Source organism: Trichosurus vulpecula, chromosome 1, assembly GCF_011100635.1.
Source record: "Trichosurus vulpecula isolate mTriVul1 chromosome 1, mTriVul1.pri, whole genome shotgun sequence".
Classification (NCBI taxonomy): domain Eukaryota; kingdom Metazoa; phylum Chordata; class Mammalia; order Diprotodontia; family Phalangeridae; genus Trichosurus; species Trichosurus vulpecula.
Window position 1 is genome coordinate 444,196,582 of NC_050573.1, and position 18,476 is coordinate 444,215,057.

Here is an 18,476-nt window from a genome sequence, read left to right on the forward strand (position 1 = left end):
CAGGAAGTTGAAGTTTTTTTATCCATTTAAGTAATCAGGCTACTACCATCGGTTGAATGTCCGTTGTTATAAGCTCACTACTGTTGAAAGACTTTTTTTCATCTGTTTTAACCTGTTTGATTTAGCTGAATGCAATATCCATACATCCCCTTCTCCTGGGATTCAAGTAAGGCATGTCTACACTCCTTCAACAACTAAACATTTTTCACCCATAAAACAGTCAACTACTTTAACAAACAAACACAGAGGAAATGAGGTATCTACGACGCCTCTGCTAGTGAATTGTAAGTATTTCTCAATGGTATATTTATCTAGTAAAGTAATTTCACAAATTTAACTTTGAAGTAATATCAAGTATATTTGGTTGTGGAGGCGATAGGGACTGGAGTTTATGGGGCAGGGGTGGGGCCGCATAATCAGATCTGTTCTTTAGGAAGATCACTTTGGCAGCCCTGGGGAGGACCGACTGTGCTGGGGAGAGACATGTGGCAGGGAGATCAGTCAGCAAACTATTGTAATAGTCCAGGTGGGGGGGGGCCTTGATTCAGAGCCTGAACTCGGGTGATGACAGAGTCAAGAGAGAAGGGGGCATATATGAGAGGTGAGAGCTAGTGAGGAATGGAGGATGACACCTAGGATGTGAGCCTGGGTGACAGGGTAGTGGTACTTTGAACAGTAAGGATTTTGGAAGGTGAGGAATCTTTAGATAACGAGTTTGGGACGTGTTAAGTTTTAAGATAGATACAGGATGTACAGTTCGAGATATCTAACAGGCAGTTGGAGATGTGAGAGGTAAAGACAGGAAAAAAGGGAAACTTGGATCTCGGAATCAGCAGCACAAAGATGATAATTGAATCCATGGGAGCCGATGAATTCACTAAGTGACACAGAGGGAAAAGAAAAGAGGACCTAGGACAGACCCCTTTGGGACACCCACGGTTAATGCACATGGCCTGGATGAAGATACAACAAGGAAGTCTAAAAGAAGTGTCATGAAAACCTAGAGAGGAGAGAGTATCGGGTATTAAGTGTTTAGAATACAAGGTAATGCGTTTCTTGAAAATCATGGACCAGTTAACAAAAGGTGCCAACGTTATAGTTCTAATATACTTACTGTAACTTTGATCACAGAATTGAACTCATCGATTTCAAATGGTAAACTTCCAAATTCACCTGATCAAGAGATAAAGTAATATAAGGTCACCCTAGGGGAAATAAAATGACAGAACCTTGAAATAAAGAGAGATGAAAGTTTGTATGGTATTCCATACAGAAGCCGCAAAGCAGCCACTTTGTACTGTTGTTACAGAGGAAGGCCTTTAAGTTGTGTCCTGAGTCACCTTGGGGTGTATATTTCAATTATGCCACTTAGCTAATGTCGAAGTAATATTACATTGCAGATGACAGACTGTCTCTGTAGTATAAGCGGTGTAGTAGATGGTTTTATAGGTTGGGAAAATTAAAATCGCACAAAATAAGCAAATCAGAACTGAAGGAAAATATATTTGTCATGTACCCGTGACCCATTTCATACTGTTGTTTCAGCCTTATCTGTTCACCAGTTGGCTGCTCAGGGAGAAATGCTCTATTTGGCCACTCGTATTGAACAAGGTGAGATAACTAAGTAGTCTGTTTAATCATGTTATTTGCTTAGAAGGAATAATTAATATTTACAACTGTATAACTAGAGAGGTTCCTTCAGATAGGGCTGGCTTTACATGGTAAACTCCACTGACCTTATTAGAAACACTAGATCTCAATCCATGACATGGATTTAGAGAAAAGACATTATGGACTTTAACTTTACTATTACATTCTATGTTGCTAGGCCACGAAAATGAAGGTGAAAATCAGTAGAGTTCTGCACAGCTAACAGATTAGGGGGTAAGCAGATTGGAGGGCGGGGTGGTGAATGGGGGGGGTGGCTTCAAGGTGGGTTTCCAATATACTGTTCTAAATTATTCACTATGCATTTGTATTGTGCTATCTTAATAAATCACAAGAATGGGAAAAATTTAAAAAGTTATTTAACATAGCAGTTGTCACAAAATGACTCCTCTCCTAAGATAGTCTCATTTTATGACTAGTATTTTATAATCTGTCTGGTATTTAGATATCTAGTATTTTATAATCTGTCTAGTATTTAGATTTTTTTTAGTATTTTATTTTTAAAATGTGGCATATGAACAACGTCAGTTACACATTGGACTTATTTTATTAAATTCAACTAGTTTTCAAGGATCATATTTGAACTCAAACATTACCCTTTTAGAATGGCAGGGTTTTTGTAACAAATAGTGCCATATTCCTTCCACGGTACAGATGATAACCCATCTACATACTTTCTTATCCTCTGTGATTGTTGTCCATGTCCTCCAATAAGTAATGCTAACTGACATTTATATAGCACCTTAAAGGCCTACTAAGCACTTTTTTATTATATTTAGTAAATCCTCCATAGAGCATCTATTCAAATCCAGACCTTTCTCCAGGTCTTAACATTGCCTGAGTACCAAGACCACGCTCAGACTGTCTGTTACTCACTCCTTGATCTTTGTTACATGACCAGCTCACCCCCTTTCCTTAGTGTATGTTTTCTGAATGATGTCTTTCATGTTACTTCTTGATTCAACTCATGAAACAAAGAGTAACAGATACAGCAGAATTGTTGTGTTAGATGCTGAAATTATTTTTCTTTTGAACAGAAAATATAATCAACCACACAGATGAAGAAGGATTTACTCCTCTGATGTGGGCTGCCGCTCACGGGCAAATAGCGGTGGTAGAGTTTCTCCTTCAGAATGTAAGGAAATTTTTTGCAAACTTTATTTTATATTAGTAACTTTCAGATTCAATCATCAGTAATTATTAAATATTCACTATGTATCCTAAACTGTGCTAAGGCCAGGGGGTATGGGAAAAAAAAAGATGAGACAGCGTCCCTGACCTTGAGGAGTTTGCAGTCTAGTAAAGGGAACTACACCAATACATATGAAAATCAAGAATCATGGTATCCCAGTGACCCAGCCACATGAACAGCTGTCCCCTCTACAAGAACACCGACAAGTGTTTGTTCTCCCTCTCCTTGAGGCTCTCTAGTAATGGAAAGCTCACCAGCTCTTAAAGCTACCTATTCTACTTTTGCTCTAGTTTTAGGAAGTTTTTCTTGCCTCTACATATTAAAAAAATGTAGCAGAGTTGAAAGGAGGGAGAGTTTTATGTGAGCTGGAAAAGGTTTCTTGGTAAAGGTGGGATGAGCAGAATCTAGAAAGGTGGGTAAGATTTAGGTGGCCAAATGGAAGAAGGAAGGAGTATTAACAGACAGAGGGAAAAATTGTAAATTTATAAGATTCTTTTATGAGTCCTACAGGGTGTCCATAAAGTTTATGTGCAATTTAAAATAGTTGTAACTTTGTAACTATATATGATAGGAAAAAATCTGTAAAAAACAAAAGAAATAAGAAACATTTAATTTTTTTATTGTTAATTTTCAACATGTCCACGATCATTACTAATACAAAGGGTAGTACAATTCTGTGGAAAACATTTTCAAGCTGATTTTCAGTAGTCAACAATCACATCACATGTTTTCATCCATTTGGATATGGAATTCCGGTGTGGTGCTTCTTTCTTGTACTGGGTTCTAAACCTTCTTTGGACAGTGCTGGTAGATTTTAGTTCAGCCAACCAAAGAACACAGTTTACTTTCTTTTTTAGTGAAGCCATGGGTCAACAGTAATCCTGAAAAATAAGTAATTTTTAAGTTGAATTTCTAAAAGTAAAAATAAACTAGATACATCAAGCTTTCCTATCCTTGTTACAGATTCTATCACATATAGTTACAAAGTTGCAACTATTTTAAATTGCGCACAGACTTTATGGAAACCCTATACTATAACTTCATTAAAGTAAAGAAAATGTCTGTTATTATTTGTCATCCTTTTTACTGTTACTCATAATAAGTGATGATGAAAGTAATGATCAAGACTTTTAAGTTTTGATGGAACTGAAAAAGGCATTTTATCAATTTTTTCTTCTAGGGTGCAGATCCACAAATTTTGGGGAAAGGACGAGAAAGTGCCCTGTCATTGGCCTGTAGTAAAGGATACACAGATATTGTCAAAATGCTGCTAGATTGTGGAGTAGATGTTAATGAATATGATTGGGTAAGTTGGGTAAGACAAGTTGTCTCCTCTAACTTTCAAGTTGTGGGTATATTATGTAACTTGTATTTCACTCTCCTCTTCCTTGGAAGTCTTAAGGAATTATGTAAGTGATATTTATTAATAATGGCAACAGTAATTGGAACATAAGACTTTATAAGTTATAGACTAACTCCTTAATCTGAGAACCATTGCCTTTATCAAACACTGAAATTTATTTGTCTTTGCATATTAATTTTATTTAAACTTTGGAAGGTGGTTGAAAATAATTTAAATTATTTTTAATTGCTTTTAGGTTCCTGATTCTTATTGACTGACTCTTCTCAAATCGACAGGTTTTGAAAGAGATTTCTAGAGTAATATCAAATGGTTCTAGATTGACTTTTTTCCTTTCCTTTTTTTTCTCAGAATGGAGGAACACCTTTACTTTATGCTGTGCATGGAAATCATGTGAAATGTGTAAAAATTCTGCTAGGTAAGCCAAATAAAAATGAGAATTAGTGAGAAATTACAATGTGTGACATTAACTTTCTTTTTTCCTTTTTCACAAATTATTATTTAGAAAATGGAGCAGACCCAACTATTGAAACAGATTCTGGATATAATTCTATGGATTTATCTGTTGCTTTGGGCTATAGAGGTGGTAAGTACTTTAGAATTCCATCCTATTTAGATAAACCTTACAAATTTTTCAGTAAAAATCATCCCACCAGTATTTATTCTACCCAAATTCTAGAAGATTTTGTCATAAAACACCCAGTTTCTGGCATAAACTCTGACTTGAATAAGTATGATTTATTATTAATATATCTATAAAAATAGAAAAATATGAGTGCGACTTACTATTAATATGTCTTTATAGAAATACCAGAAAAATATGAGTATAGAGAAAACAAATCTCTACACAATCTGGAAATCATTTTCAGTTCATGTTACTCCTTTCCAGCTTAAGTTTCTTAGCAGATAAGAGTATGTAAGTGCCTGCTTATTTACCAAGTGCTTTTAGCATTTCATTCACAAATTGTACTTACAAAATATTTTATAATTTTGTTTTCATCATTCTTTTTATAATGCCTTTGTTAAAATTGATGTCTCAGTTTTGCAAAGGAAATACCTTATTGATCTGAATATAGGTTGTACTTTTCTTGAAAAATCTAACCTATATGAAACCTGAATGTCACCTGTAATAAGTCACACTGAAAAACTCTTTTTCCTTTAAAAGGAGTTCTCATTTTAGGGGTGTGGTCTGCAGATCAGTATTGTGGTAACAAACACAAAAAGGCCACTAGACTTGCTATGTCTCATAGTCAGTGTCAGACTTGGGTTTCAAATGCCTAGTTTACTTATCTACCAAGCTGTATACTTCAGACAGGGCACTGCTTGCTGCTTGGAAACCAGTGTTTTCGGGGATGAGGTCATGTTTCTTAAATGTGATATAACTTGTTTACAGTTACAGTGATCCTGATTGTTTCTTTATTTTAGTTCAACAGGTTATCGAGGCACATTTGTTGAGGCTTCTACAAAATATCAAGGAATAGACTTGTGGTCAATAGGAAATGTTCTGTAAAAAAAATTTGGGTATTTTTTGGTTTTTTTGGTTAGGCCCAATAAGTGACAAAGACTTGTTTACTTTTTTTAAACTTTACCTCAATCACAACATTTACTGATTTTTAGTAAAATTTAATAAATTTCCTTCTAAGTAATTCACCGGTTTATAGTAGGCTTGGTGTAGATGTTTTCTTTGTAAATGTATTTACTGTGTATTTAAAAATGTACATTAATGTTCTGTTGCGTGTAAATGTTTGTAGTCAACATAGTTACATAAGTCTTCATATCAAGTGTAGTAGTTTTACATTTCCAGAATTTATTCAAACCAATCCTCTTTCCTCTCTTGCATTCACCTATTGACTTTATATGGAATCTAGGTGAATTTCCATAGAAAACCAATTTTGTTGTTAAAGTTTTTTAAAAGTGCACAAAGTGTGATTGTTTACAGAATGCTGTTCACTTATAAATAACTTGTCTGTTTGCATAGCTGTCCTTAAAAATTCAAGATATATTTTGAAATTTCTTTAAGGTTTCAGTTTAAATTGTTCTGTTAGTGATTTTAAATATTTATAAATGTTCTTGTTTTACATGAACCTGAATATAATTAAGGTAAATTTAATATATGCTCTCTAATATTCAAATGAATCTTGGATCTTATCAATCTGGATGTTTTCTCCAGTAATGCATATTGCAATCTCTCTGTGTCTGCTTCGTAACTCTTGTTTATGTCATCCCATAAGCTGATTTCAGGAGTTCCATCCAGCGTGCTGAAGTTGGTGCTCATTTTTTCCTGACGTCATGAGCATGTCAGTGGAGCACTCAAGCTCTCTGCTTGTCACACTTTGCCCTTGCCATGTGACTCGCTTTTCTGTCATACATTTCTCCAGTGACAGCTTTCATTCCTGTTCATAATAGTTCCTCACTGCTTATGTATGGCAGCCTGCTCGCCCCCACCATGTGCCTCTCCTTTGCTCTCTGTGTGATATCATTTTTGCTTCTACAGAGACTTGTGTTCCATTTCTCACAGCCTTTAGATAGCACTGTTAGCATATTGATCTTAAAAACATGAACCTTTGTTTCTGGAGAAAATTTGGGAGCTTTCTATTTTCCTGAAGGCAATGCTCCTCCTTTGTACTCTCTGTCTCATATGGACATACAGATGGACAAATTCTATATGATGCACAGGTTATGACATGAAGTTGGATAAACAATAGATATTCTCTGTCCACTCCCAAATGGCTAAGAATCTTTTCAAGGAGGCTCCACTGTGTTCCAGAACTTGATGCAACCAGCATAATGTCATCCACAATAGGACCATCCAGAACACCTCACTATCTACAAGGAACCACCCTTCAACTTAGACTCCAAACTAGATCTGCCTCCTTAAATCAGTGATGGACATCTTTGGCAAGCACATGACTCCCTGTTTTATGTCTCACCCAGTGTTTGTGATCCTTGAGTTATAATTACTAAATCATGTTGTATCTCATTACACTTTTCAAGGAATCTGGAATGGTTGCAATGGCTAGATCAAAGGTACCTTGTTGGAAGGTTCTACCAAATCGAATACTTTTTTTCATAATCAGTAGTAAGCACAATGGGGTTTTGTATTCTCTGCATCTTTCAATCGGTTATAAAATGGTAAAAGTGTGGTCCACAGTAGATACGCCTGGCGAAAGCATGCCTGTTCTCTGTAAATACTCTAATTCAGCATGCCCTTGATGTGTGTCTAGATGAGTCTCATAGGGATTTTACACAATAGAGAACATAGGTAGTGTATGGCGTTGGGCCTTGAGCCAGGAAAATCTGAGTTCAGATGTGGCTTGGGCGTGCCCACCCTCTCTCAACATCCATTTCCCCATCTGTAAAGTTGGGGACAGCAGCACCTACCTCACAGGGTTGTTGTGGGGATCAAACGAGATATCATGCAAAGTGATTTGCAAAACTTAAAGCGCTATGTAAATATTACTTATGAGTAATTATTGATGTTCTCCAAGCTTCCCTTTTTTTTATATTAGTAAGGTCTGAGATTTTTTTCCATGCACTTTTGGTATGTTGCCTTCATCAGTTACATTGTGTGAAACAATCCTTCAGCAATACCCTCAGAGTTGTGTCACATTTTCTTTGATGTCCTCTTGGTCCGATTCACTTGTTTTTCACATCTTTGTAGTCTTTGGTGCCATCTCTGAAATAAGCACATCTGGGACTGTAATGTTAGGGACCAAATGTAGTGGTTCCCCTTCTCACAGGTAGAAAACAGAAAAAAGCAATCTTCCTTTTTTCTTCTGTTTGTCTTTTGTGCATTCATTTTCATCCTTAAATACCGCTGGGAATCTTTGCTTAGTTTGATCTACAGAGGAGTTGGGTTGTGCAGTTTTTTAAAAGTGCACAGATGGCGATTGTTTACAGAATGCTATTCAATTATAACTTTAAACTGGTTTCACCTTCTGTTGTTTCTCCCTGCTTTTTGAGGTGATACCGCTCATAGTCATCCAGCATAAGCATTTTCAAATGATTTTATAGTCTTAACCTAGTTTTGCCTGTCACCACCATATCTTGTCACTTGGCAAGTAAATGTCTACAGACTAAGGTGCTTTGTTGGGTTTTTTGGGTCTTCTTGTTATGGCATTTGATTTGCATCAATTAAACTATAAAATTGTTATGATCGGTGTTGATGTCATTTCTGCTTTCCTAGTACTCATGAGTACTCGACTTGTTTAGCTGAGCCAGGATTGAGTTGTTTCATTTGAATTCCATATCATTTTCTCATTTGCTGTAGGTTTCACTAATTTGTACTTTGCTTTACAATTCAGTGGCCAGTTACATTCCCATCAATGGCAAGTTGAAAATGAAATTAGTTTTAATTTTTGTGATGTTATTCAATGTTCACCATGCCCATTGCCTACCAATTGCCTTTTTGAAAAAGTATTCACAATGTAAAAGTACAACTTCTGTGTAGTCTGCAAGTGTTCCGTCTCTTTCTTAGCTTTCTTTCCTACCTGTGTTTTCTCACCTATTATTGCTTTGCTTTAAAGTCACTGAGTATGGCAAAAGCAACATATATTAAGGCCCTGCCACATAGGCTGGACTAGTTTCTCCTAAAAACAAGTCATATAGCCTGGGCTGATTTTTCATTAAAAGAGAGGGAAGCTATCCCTGAGACTTGATTGGGCCAGTAAGGCTTGAGCCATTGGCACAGCTTCCCACTTGATTAAGGCATAAAAAGGCCAGCCCACAAAGAGCCAATGCCTTTCAGACTTGTGGGATATTCCACTGTCATGAGAGTCAAACCCTACCCCCCCACACCCACTTTTGACTAGGTTTTTCATATGGAAAGGAAGTAGGCTACCTCTGCCTAAACCAGCACTGTTTCCTTGCTGAATATTCTCACCATGCTGGCTTTTGTAAACTGTCAACAGCTTTATGAGGGTGTCGTTTCATCCAGTCCCAAGCCTGAACTACTAGAGTTGACATTTAGGCCTGGCCCACAACATAAGTATTAAACTTTTGTGATGATTTAATTTGGAAGGTCTTACAGAATTTTTTGTAGAATTCCTTTATTTCTTCGTCCTCTGCATTCAGCGTTGGTGTGTAAGCTATAGTTATTTTCGTGGTGCTCTCTTTGCAGATAATCACAAACATTGCAATACTAGACAACCAAGTGTCTGATGAAATAATGTTTCCCGTCCTTGGATATACAAGTAAACCAACTATAACAACTCCTTTCTTGGTTTTTACTGAGTCATCCTTCCCTTTAGTCGCAACTTCTTTCTTTTGGTTTCTTTTATAGTAAGAATGTCAACATTGATATAAATCATCTCCTTCATCAATAAGTCCGCTGCATCAGCCACTGGTCAAGGACCTTACATTTAGAGCACCAGCAATTAAAATGTATAGACTGTCTAAAAAAACTTATTCTTAGCACTTTCTGCCTCTAACTACACCACTAACATTGCAGAAGTGGAAGGAGACTGCATAGCATTAGGGACTATTTTCTAATTAGTTTTCCAAGGTCAAAAGACTTATCCCCAAATGACCATCCTACTGGTGCAGAAGATCCTTCCCCACATGTAGCTTATCCTCAGAAAGCTGTTTCAGTCTGTAGCCATTACATACTCAAAGGCCTTTCTAGTGCAATAGAAGCGTCCAGAACTCATGCTCCACTGGAATGCTTTCAAGGAGGCACTGAAGTAGAACTTTGGAGAAAGGAACATATAAATCAGTAAGGCTTGTTGAAATAGGCATCTAGGAGTGTTCTCCAACTCATTATACTGTGGTGATGATGCTGGAACAGAATTGTCACTAAGAAAAAAAAGTATGAGATAGGTTAATTCTCTAAGAATAACAGGATGCCACACAATTCTCTCAAAAGAAACGGTGTAAATCTTATCCAAATCTAGTGAAGAGAGCAATAGAGATTGACTTGACAGCAGGGTCCATGACCTAGAATGATTGGCCTGTGCCTCAAATCCTTCGTATGTAAAACAGCTCATCAGAGCTACCTCTCCCTATATTCAAGTGGGATATACCTTAATTCTTTAAACATCTGGGATTTCATCCATGTAGATACAGGTAATTCCTATGCATATTCCAACCCCTTGACTTTCATAGATGGTTTTATGAATTGCTATCACCAAAAAAGTTAGACCCAACCCGGTAATGATCTCCTATAAGCTGGACTTGGGGATAAGAAAACCAGAATTCCAGTTCTGCCTTATACACTATGACCCTGGGCAGGGTAAAAGCCTCAGTTTCCCTCATCTGGAACATGGGGATGATAACATCTACCTCACAGAGTGAGGTAACCTCACAAGTGAGGTAACAAAATGCTTTGCAAACCTTAAAGTGCTATATACTTACTAGCTATTTGTATGTACTCCAAGCCCTTTCACTGCAGTAGAATCTGCTAGAGCCTAACTTAGCAGGCATAGCCTTCAAACTTGGGGTTACCACTCCAACCCCATGAGGCAGCAGAATAGGACTTCAGTGAAAGGAGATAATCTCTATGGAAACTCTTCAGAGGTGAAAATGGTAGTATCTTTCATTCATCTTTAAAGATGATGCTGCTGGCCCACTGTCAAGAGAGAGAATGCTTTGAGTTCAGAGGTAGCAATGGTGGGTTTATGCAAAATGGCCCATAATTCTTGAGTAATTATCTGTATTAATGGCGTAGTATCTGGCAAAGCCATGACCTTGACCTTATGACTACCACAGTCTCATCATGAAGTTAAATAGCTGTGGGGGAAAGTGCAATACAAATTTAGGATATTGAAGATAACAGCTGAAAGATATGCTTCAAGGGCAGCTAGATGGCACAGTGGACAGAGTGTTGGGCCTGAAGTCAGGAAGACTCATTTTCCTGAGTTCAAATCTGACCTCAGACACTTACTGGCTGTATGACCCTGGGCAAGTCACTTACCCTTGTTTGCCTCACTTTCCTTATCTGTAAAATGAGCTGGAGAAGGAAATGGCAAATCACTCCGGTATCTTTGCCAAGGAAACCCTAAATGGGGTCACAGTCTGAAAAGCCTGAATACACACACACACACTGTTTTAAGTTTTCCAAAGTGTTTAGCACAATTATCTCATTGTCACGACAACCCTCTGAGGTATTACCCCTGTTTTACAGATGAGGATTCTGACACTGAGAGGTTGTGGTGGCTTTGGTCACACGTTAGGACAGAGGCAGAACTCAACTCCAGATCTTCCTGACTCGGTGCCCAGGATGCTATCCTATCCATAAGACTATGCTGCCAAGAGGCAGTAGATGGTGCAGTGTGATAGAGCCCTGGGCCTGGAGTCTGGAAGACTTCAGTTCAAATCTGGCCTGTGACACATTAGCTCTGTGACCCTGGGTAAGTCACTTAACCATGTTTGCCTCATTTTCTCAAACATGAAATGGGATAACAGCAAGCACCTACCTCCCAGCATTGTGAGGATTAAATGAGATACTAGTAAAAAAAAATGCATGGCACATAGCAGATGCTATATGTCCTGTGTGCTGAGTCCTTTCTGCAGCTCACCACTACATGTCCAGAAGCAGTCAGGAAGTTTGTAAGCCCCAAAGTTCCCCAGCAATGAGTCGACATCTCCTTGAAGTCCCAGCGTTTTCAGAGGAGCCCCGAGTACATGTTGCCAAGGCCAAGTCAGCCTTACACATTAGTCAGTTATCAATCCTGCTGAGGTCATCAGTCAGCAGGGATTTTGCAGGAATTTTGGAATGAAGGTAGCTCTAGGTAGGATGAGGGACATTAAAATGTTAGAAATCAGTGTAAGGGCATTTAGTGTTTGGGGAATAAGGAACAGAAAGGGGATGTTAGAGAAAGTTTTGTAAAGGGAAATGGAAGAACAAAGATACCATGCTCTTGTGGTGGTTTGGTTACTTGTTTAAAGTTCATCTATAAAATCCCTTCAAAAACCAATATTGGTGTTCTAATACCTCCCAGGTGATCTAGTTCTTATAAGTGTTTAAAACAAAGGATGACTTTTTCTCTAATTTTGATCGGGCTGAAGTTTAGTGTCTGAAATTTTGTATTGTCTCCTACTTACTTTAGCTTAGAACCCTTTATCAGTTAGGCAAGATTCCCTAAAAGTCAATTCAGTGGTGCACTAGATGGAAAAAGACTACACTGACACTATTTTATTTGTTTTTAGTAGCATTAATTAACTGCTTTAGTTTCAAATTCACCTTCAATTCATCTCATGCTGTAGACTATATTGTTGGATCAGATACTTAAAGTTTCACAGTTGATATGCGTAAGAGAACGGCACTTAGTGTGCCTACAGGGAAGCAGGACAAATACTATGCAACCCCATCGCTCCAGTCTTGCTAAATTAAGTTCCTGAGTTGATTTGCAGGGACCTAAATTAGCAACCACAGGCATAGCTGGAATTAAAAGGAATATACTCACCCCCAAATCAAATAACAGTTTGAGTTCAAGGAGCAGCAGTTCAAGCAGAAGCATAAATACTGAAGAGATCTATTTAACTAGGGCTTCTACTGGATGCAGCTGTCTGTGTGATTCACAAAAGAACTGAAATAGCTCCTGGGGCTTTGTGTTAAAAGAGCAGATGTCCCTCCCTTCTGAGAAAAGAGGATGCAAAGCATCTGTAGTTCAGAAGAAGACAAGAAGACGGCCCCGGCAAACATCAAAAGAAGCTTTCAGTGTAGAAACTAAGACTAGCAGAGAGCAGCTCCCTGGAGGGAATTGTAGATCATGTTGCAGCAAAGCCCTATCAAATGTCAGCGGAACAGAGAAAGTAGCCCAGTAGAAGACTCCAGAAACTTATAATGGAGAGAGAAACAAGCAGCAACATCATTGGAAGACTGGTTTTAGCTGAGACACAGCTCCAAGAATGAATTCCCCTTGTTACCCTTATATACTTTCCCACTGATGGTATATGGATCCATGAGAGAGTGTACTTCTGCATGTATGGTAGAAAGGGCTCGATTTTCTGGAATGAGCACCTGCTCCGGACACAGAAGAACTGGGTTAAAATTGCACTTCTGACAAGTACCACCTGTGTGACCTTGTTTTACTTATTTAACCTCTATTTCTTCATCTATTAAAAAAATGGAGGGGTTGGGCTAGATATCTTTTGAAATCTCTTTCATTTTTAGATCTAGGAATGATCCTGCATTCCTTGGAATTTATCTTGCTTTTCTGTTTAATTAAAAGCCTTTGCTTTGAACTAATGTGCTCCTTCTGATCTATGAATTAGTGCTACTTCTATGAATTCAAAGGATTTCATCTTAAATTGAAAGAGACTCACCTGCCTGCATCAAATGGCATCAAATGGCTCTATAGATGAGTGATTTTTGTGGTAAATCAACACCTATGCTGGTAAGGGAAAAGAGGGAGATCACACCTAAGACTTGTATATTCAAATGAAATTTATTGAAGGATAGCCTTTACAGTTGGCCAAGGTCTCAGAAGAGCTGGAGACAGGGATTTTTGCTAGTTCTTGGATCTGTGCCTCAAGATGGCCTTCTGTTAGTCATCTGGGTGACCTGGGGGGTCAGATCTGTCCATGGGGATAAAGGGCAGCAGCTGATTTTCTAAAATGTCATGGTCATCATCATCATCGATATTATTAATAGCTAGCATTTGTATAGTGCTTTAAGGCTTACAAATTATATCTCATTTTATTTTCACAATGACTCTGAGAGCCTCTGACAGTTGTTAAAGATGTTCTCTCAGTTTTCTTTACTGGTCAGGGGTTCTAGGACTATTCCTTGTACAAAGATGTTATCTTTGTTAAACAGTTACCTCTGTTCCTAGATTTATACTTCAGGATCTTTAAATACTATGATTGATTTGGAAGATAAAGGAGAGGAAAAGAGAAGGTAGGACAGGGTTTGATTTACCCCATGGCTACTTGGCAGATTTATTCAGCCTATTCTTCTAGAGATAGGGAACTGACTGTTCTCACACAGGCTTGGCTAAATTCTCAGAAATTTTCCTAGAGCCCAGAAATTCATCCCTTACTCAGCTGGCCATTAGCTAGGAACAGGCCTTACACCAAACAAAGAACAAAAGTGCCATTATGCTTGGTCATAGCCTAAATTTATTATTTAACTCAACTCTCCTGAGTCTGTCTCTAGGCTTCAAAGCATGATATAGATACAGTATACAGCCTAATATTCACTTGAGGCTTTCTGTTCAGTGTTGCATATATTGGAGGTGTCTTACATCTAAGACATGGACCAGCAACCACTTGATTGTAAGGTGTATGTGTGTGAGTCCATACAAGATATGTATGTCTTAATTTGTAGATTCATGATTTGCTGGTAAAATACATAAACATTTTGGAATCTGACCTACTCCTCTCCAGGGAAACTGAAATTTCTGCCTTGAGGGGAACAGGAAAAAGGTCATGACTCTGAGCTTGCTCCTTCCTTTGCCCATCTCCAAGAGGAGTATTGGACTAGACATATCTATCTGCCCATCAAATATTTCCTATCTTGGGGCACAAATCTGGTTGAGTACAAAAGTTGCTTCCCTGGTAGCTAGTTCTCAGCTTACACTCACCAGTTTAATTCCTACCCACCAAATGCTGATTAAACAAAAGGCCATTACACAAAATGGCAAATAGAAATTAGGGAAGTTATTACAATATATCAGAAAAGACACAAATGTGAATGAACTCTTTAGATAGGAGGGAGATAAGATCTCAGCTTAACTAAGAGCCAGGCCTGGATCTCACCCAACAGGAAATTCTCTGAAGGGAGGCAAGTCGGAAATCAGAGATGTGGAGATGTTGGCTTCCCTATACATCTGCTGATTTGAGTCTTTTTAACTATCTCTCTCCCAAGGAGTGTCTGGCATCACATATGCCAGAAGCCCTGCTCTCTAGCTCTGTACCTTGCATAGGTACCCAGCATCACATTGTGCTCAGCACCCTCTCTACCAATTTAGATTCACATTTCCTGCTTGCAATATGGAGCACAGGGCTGACTACCCCACCTCTCCCCACAATGGGGAGTGGGTAGCTCAAAGAAGGTGTTTTATAAATGTTTATTGACTGGCAACTAATCTTACACCCACCTGACATTATTATCCTATCTCTTTTACTCAAGTCTGTGATGAAGAGGTGGCCCTTCTTCTTCCCAAGGCCAAGCCCTCTCTATGTACCCTCGATCCACCCACCCCCATATTCCCACACAGATTGCCCCCATTATCATCCCCCTTTCCTAATCTTTGGCCTCTCCCCTGTCTATTGACTCCTTTCCTGCCGCCTATAGACATGCCCAGATCTTCTCTATCTTTTAAAAAAAATCCTGTTAGCTAGACCATTCCCATTAACTATCACACTATATGTCTCCTCCACTTCTCAGCCAAACTCTTTTGAAAAGCTGCCTGCATGCTTTACATAATGGCACATGAATAACCCAGATCAGATTGCATTTGCTCTACTCTCACTCTCTTCTAAGCCCTCTGTCATCTGGCTTCTCACCCCACTACTCAACTGAAATGTTTCTCTCCAAATTTATCAATGATTGTTGATTCCAATGACTTTTTCTCAATGCTCCTTTTTCTTGATACCTCTGCTGATGTTATTGATGTTACTGACCACCCTTTTCTTCTGTGGCCTCTCTGGGTTTTTGAAACACTGCTCTCTTGGTTCTCTATCCACCTGACTAATCATTCCTCAGTCTCCTTTGTTGGATCTTGATTCATGTGACATCCACTAACTGGGAGTCTCCAAGGCTCTCTTGTGGACCCTCTTCTCTTTTCTCTTTATACTAGCTTTCTTGGTGACCTCATCAGTTCTATTATCATCTCTATGAAGATGACTTCCAGATCTATATATCCAGCCTCACTCTCTCTCCTGAGCTCCAGTTCTGCATCATCAACTGCCTAGTAGACATTTTGAATTAGACATCCTGCCATCATCTCAAACTCAAGATGTCCAAAGTCAAATTCATTATCTTGCCCCCTGCCCCCTCCTTATAAGTTAAGGGCACTGACCCATTACTGTTGAGGGCATCATCATCCTTCCAGTCACCAGGTTTGCAATATTGGTGTCATCCCTGGTTCCTTACTCTCATTCACCTCATAAATGCAATCTATTGCCAAATCTTATGGTTTCTTTTTCCAAAGCATCTCTAGTGTCTGTCCCCACTCACTGGACCACCACTCTAGTTCATGCCCTCATCATTTCTTGCCTAGAATATTGCAATAGGCTTTTGATTGATCTCTTAGCCCTAAGTCTCTCCCTCTCCAACTCATCCTCCACAGAGCTGCAAGAGTGACCTTAGGTCTGACCCTTTTAGCCCCTGACTTGATGAAAATCTAGTTGTTCTCCATTATGTCTAGGATCAAATATAAACTCTTCCCACTTGTCACTAAAAGCTCTTGCCTGTCTTTCCAGGCTTCTTACACATTGCTCCTCTCTGTCCAGCTTCACCTGACCAGCTTGCTGCTCCTCATACATGACACCCCCATCTCCCATCTTTATGCTTTTATCTCTTATACCTGGAACTCTCCCTCCTCCTTCACCTCTACCTCTTAGTTTCCTAGATTTCTCTGAGACTCAACTGAAAGGCCACCTTCTACAGGAGACCTTTCCCTGTCTCCTCAGCCTTCCCCACCGAGGTCACCTTGATTTCCTTTGCATGTGTCTTGTAAATGCCTCTATATAGTCCCCTTGTGTCTCTGATTAGAACTTAGTTTCACCAGCATTTGCATAGTGCCTCATCCATAGTGACACTTTAAGGCTTGTTGTTTGATTGACCAGCCTAACCAAGGTTGGAGAAGCTTATCCCCAAACTGGTTTGGCCACAATGGCTCTTAAGGGCTTTCTGCTAAATCACAGAGAGGGCTATGGTCTATGCCAATGAAAGATTCTTGAAATATTTTGAAATAAAATGTTATAAAATTGTTCAACTATTAGTGTTATGGTAATTACATTATATTATACTAATTATGTTGTGCTGTGTCATGTTAGATCAGATCATATATTATGTCATATCATGTCATATCATATCATATCACATCTTATTCTTTTAGAGAGCTAGTTGCTAAGACAAACAGCTTGACACAACTAAGGGTGAGGAATTCGTGCCAGAGAGATAATAAACTCCAATGGGAGGAACTTGGGCAGAATGTCACTGTTCCTTGTCTGGTGAAAGCCAGGCTGAGATTAAGTGTTATTGTTACTTGTAATTCTCCTTCTTTCATCACTTAGGCAGTAAGCTAACAGGGGTTTTAAAGGGATGGTGAGATCACTCACCCCACTAGCTGAGCCGTGTAATTCACCATGAAGCTGCTCATTATGAAAGAAGCTGAAGATTGGAGAACTGAGTAAAGGGTAAATATATTGTGGTTCTATTTTAAGCTTTTTAATATTCTTGAAGTTTCAAAAAATATTGTCAATAGCCTATGTAAATTATAATCTGTTTTGCCTTAGGGGAAAAAAGTGACATGTAACAAATAAGCTTTTTTTAAAAGAAGTAATACTATATTTCCTGTCTTTGAAACTGCTTGAAATGCCTTTTGCTCTGCCTGTTGGTTATTTAGAAAATATCCTTTAAGTATTAACTGCAATACATTTTCTTTTTTAACAAATACATAAGGGTTTTCTTAAAAAAATATATACAAATACATAAATTTTACGTGTTCTGATATGCTTTCTGTAAATTACACCGTATAAAGTAAAAGATTTGATTGGACTAGCTGTAGTTATCATAGTTGGTGCTGAATAGATTTGACTTTTAAGTGATGCCTTGTTTAATATTTAATTGTTATTAATCATATAATTATATTATATAATTCCTATATATAATGTATAATATAATATATGTTGTATTATATTTATTTTATATCCGTTATAGTATATAATTATGCTATATATTTATTTATATTATATATAATATTTAATTATTTAACAATGCATCACTTAAAAGTCATAAATCTATTCAGCATCAACCAAATATTTTTGGAAACATGCTACTTTTGAGTTGAATGGAAGCAGAAAGAATGGAGGAAAATCTGGCAAAATAAAGCCCTGAGGTAGTACTACCATTGGGCATTTTCTTTAGACTTTCTCCTCCTCCTCCTCTTCCTCCTTCTTCTTCTTTCCAGAAGAAGTTACTCTTTAGACGGATCTTCTAAAGGTATAAGAATTACAGAAATTATGTGTATATTGTCATGTACATGCTTAGTAATAAAGAACACTGATCATGCATGCATTTTGTACTATTGGATCATATTATTTGTGAGAGGCAATGTGGCATAGTCGATAAAGGCCCAGCCTTGGAGT

At 38.2% G+C, this 18,476-nt stretch overlaps 1 protein-coding gene across 4 annotated transcripts in view; it reads left to right on the forward strand.

The window, feature by feature from the left end:
• ANKRA2 (ankyrin repeat family A member 2) overlaps nucleotides 1–8,373 on the forward strand; it is a 15,029-nt gene extending 6,656 nt beyond the window's left edge. For all 4 annotated transcript variants that reach the window (XM_036763903.1, XM_036763908.1, XM_036763917.1 and 1 more), the window contains 7 exons: nucleotides 126–284; nucleotides 1,546–1,611; nucleotides 2,706–2,803; nucleotides 4,041–4,166; nucleotides 4,572–4,638; nucleotides 4,726–4,806; nucleotides 5,646–8,373. In XM_036763903.1, coding sequence (XP_036619798.1) covers nucleotides 126–284; nucleotides 1,546–1,611; nucleotides 2,706–2,803; nucleotides 4,041–4,166; nucleotides 4,572–4,638; nucleotides 4,726–4,806; nucleotides 5,646–5,701 — 653 coding nt within the window. In that variant the 3' untranslated portion in view covers nucleotides 5,702–8,373. The remainder of the gene's footprint in view (nucleotides 1–125; nucleotides 285–1,545; nucleotides 1,612–2,705; nucleotides 2,804–4,040; nucleotides 4,167–4,571; nucleotides 4,639–4,725; nucleotides 4,807–5,645) is intronic.
• The last annotated feature ends 10,103 nt before the right edge of the window (nucleotides 8,374–18,476 follow it).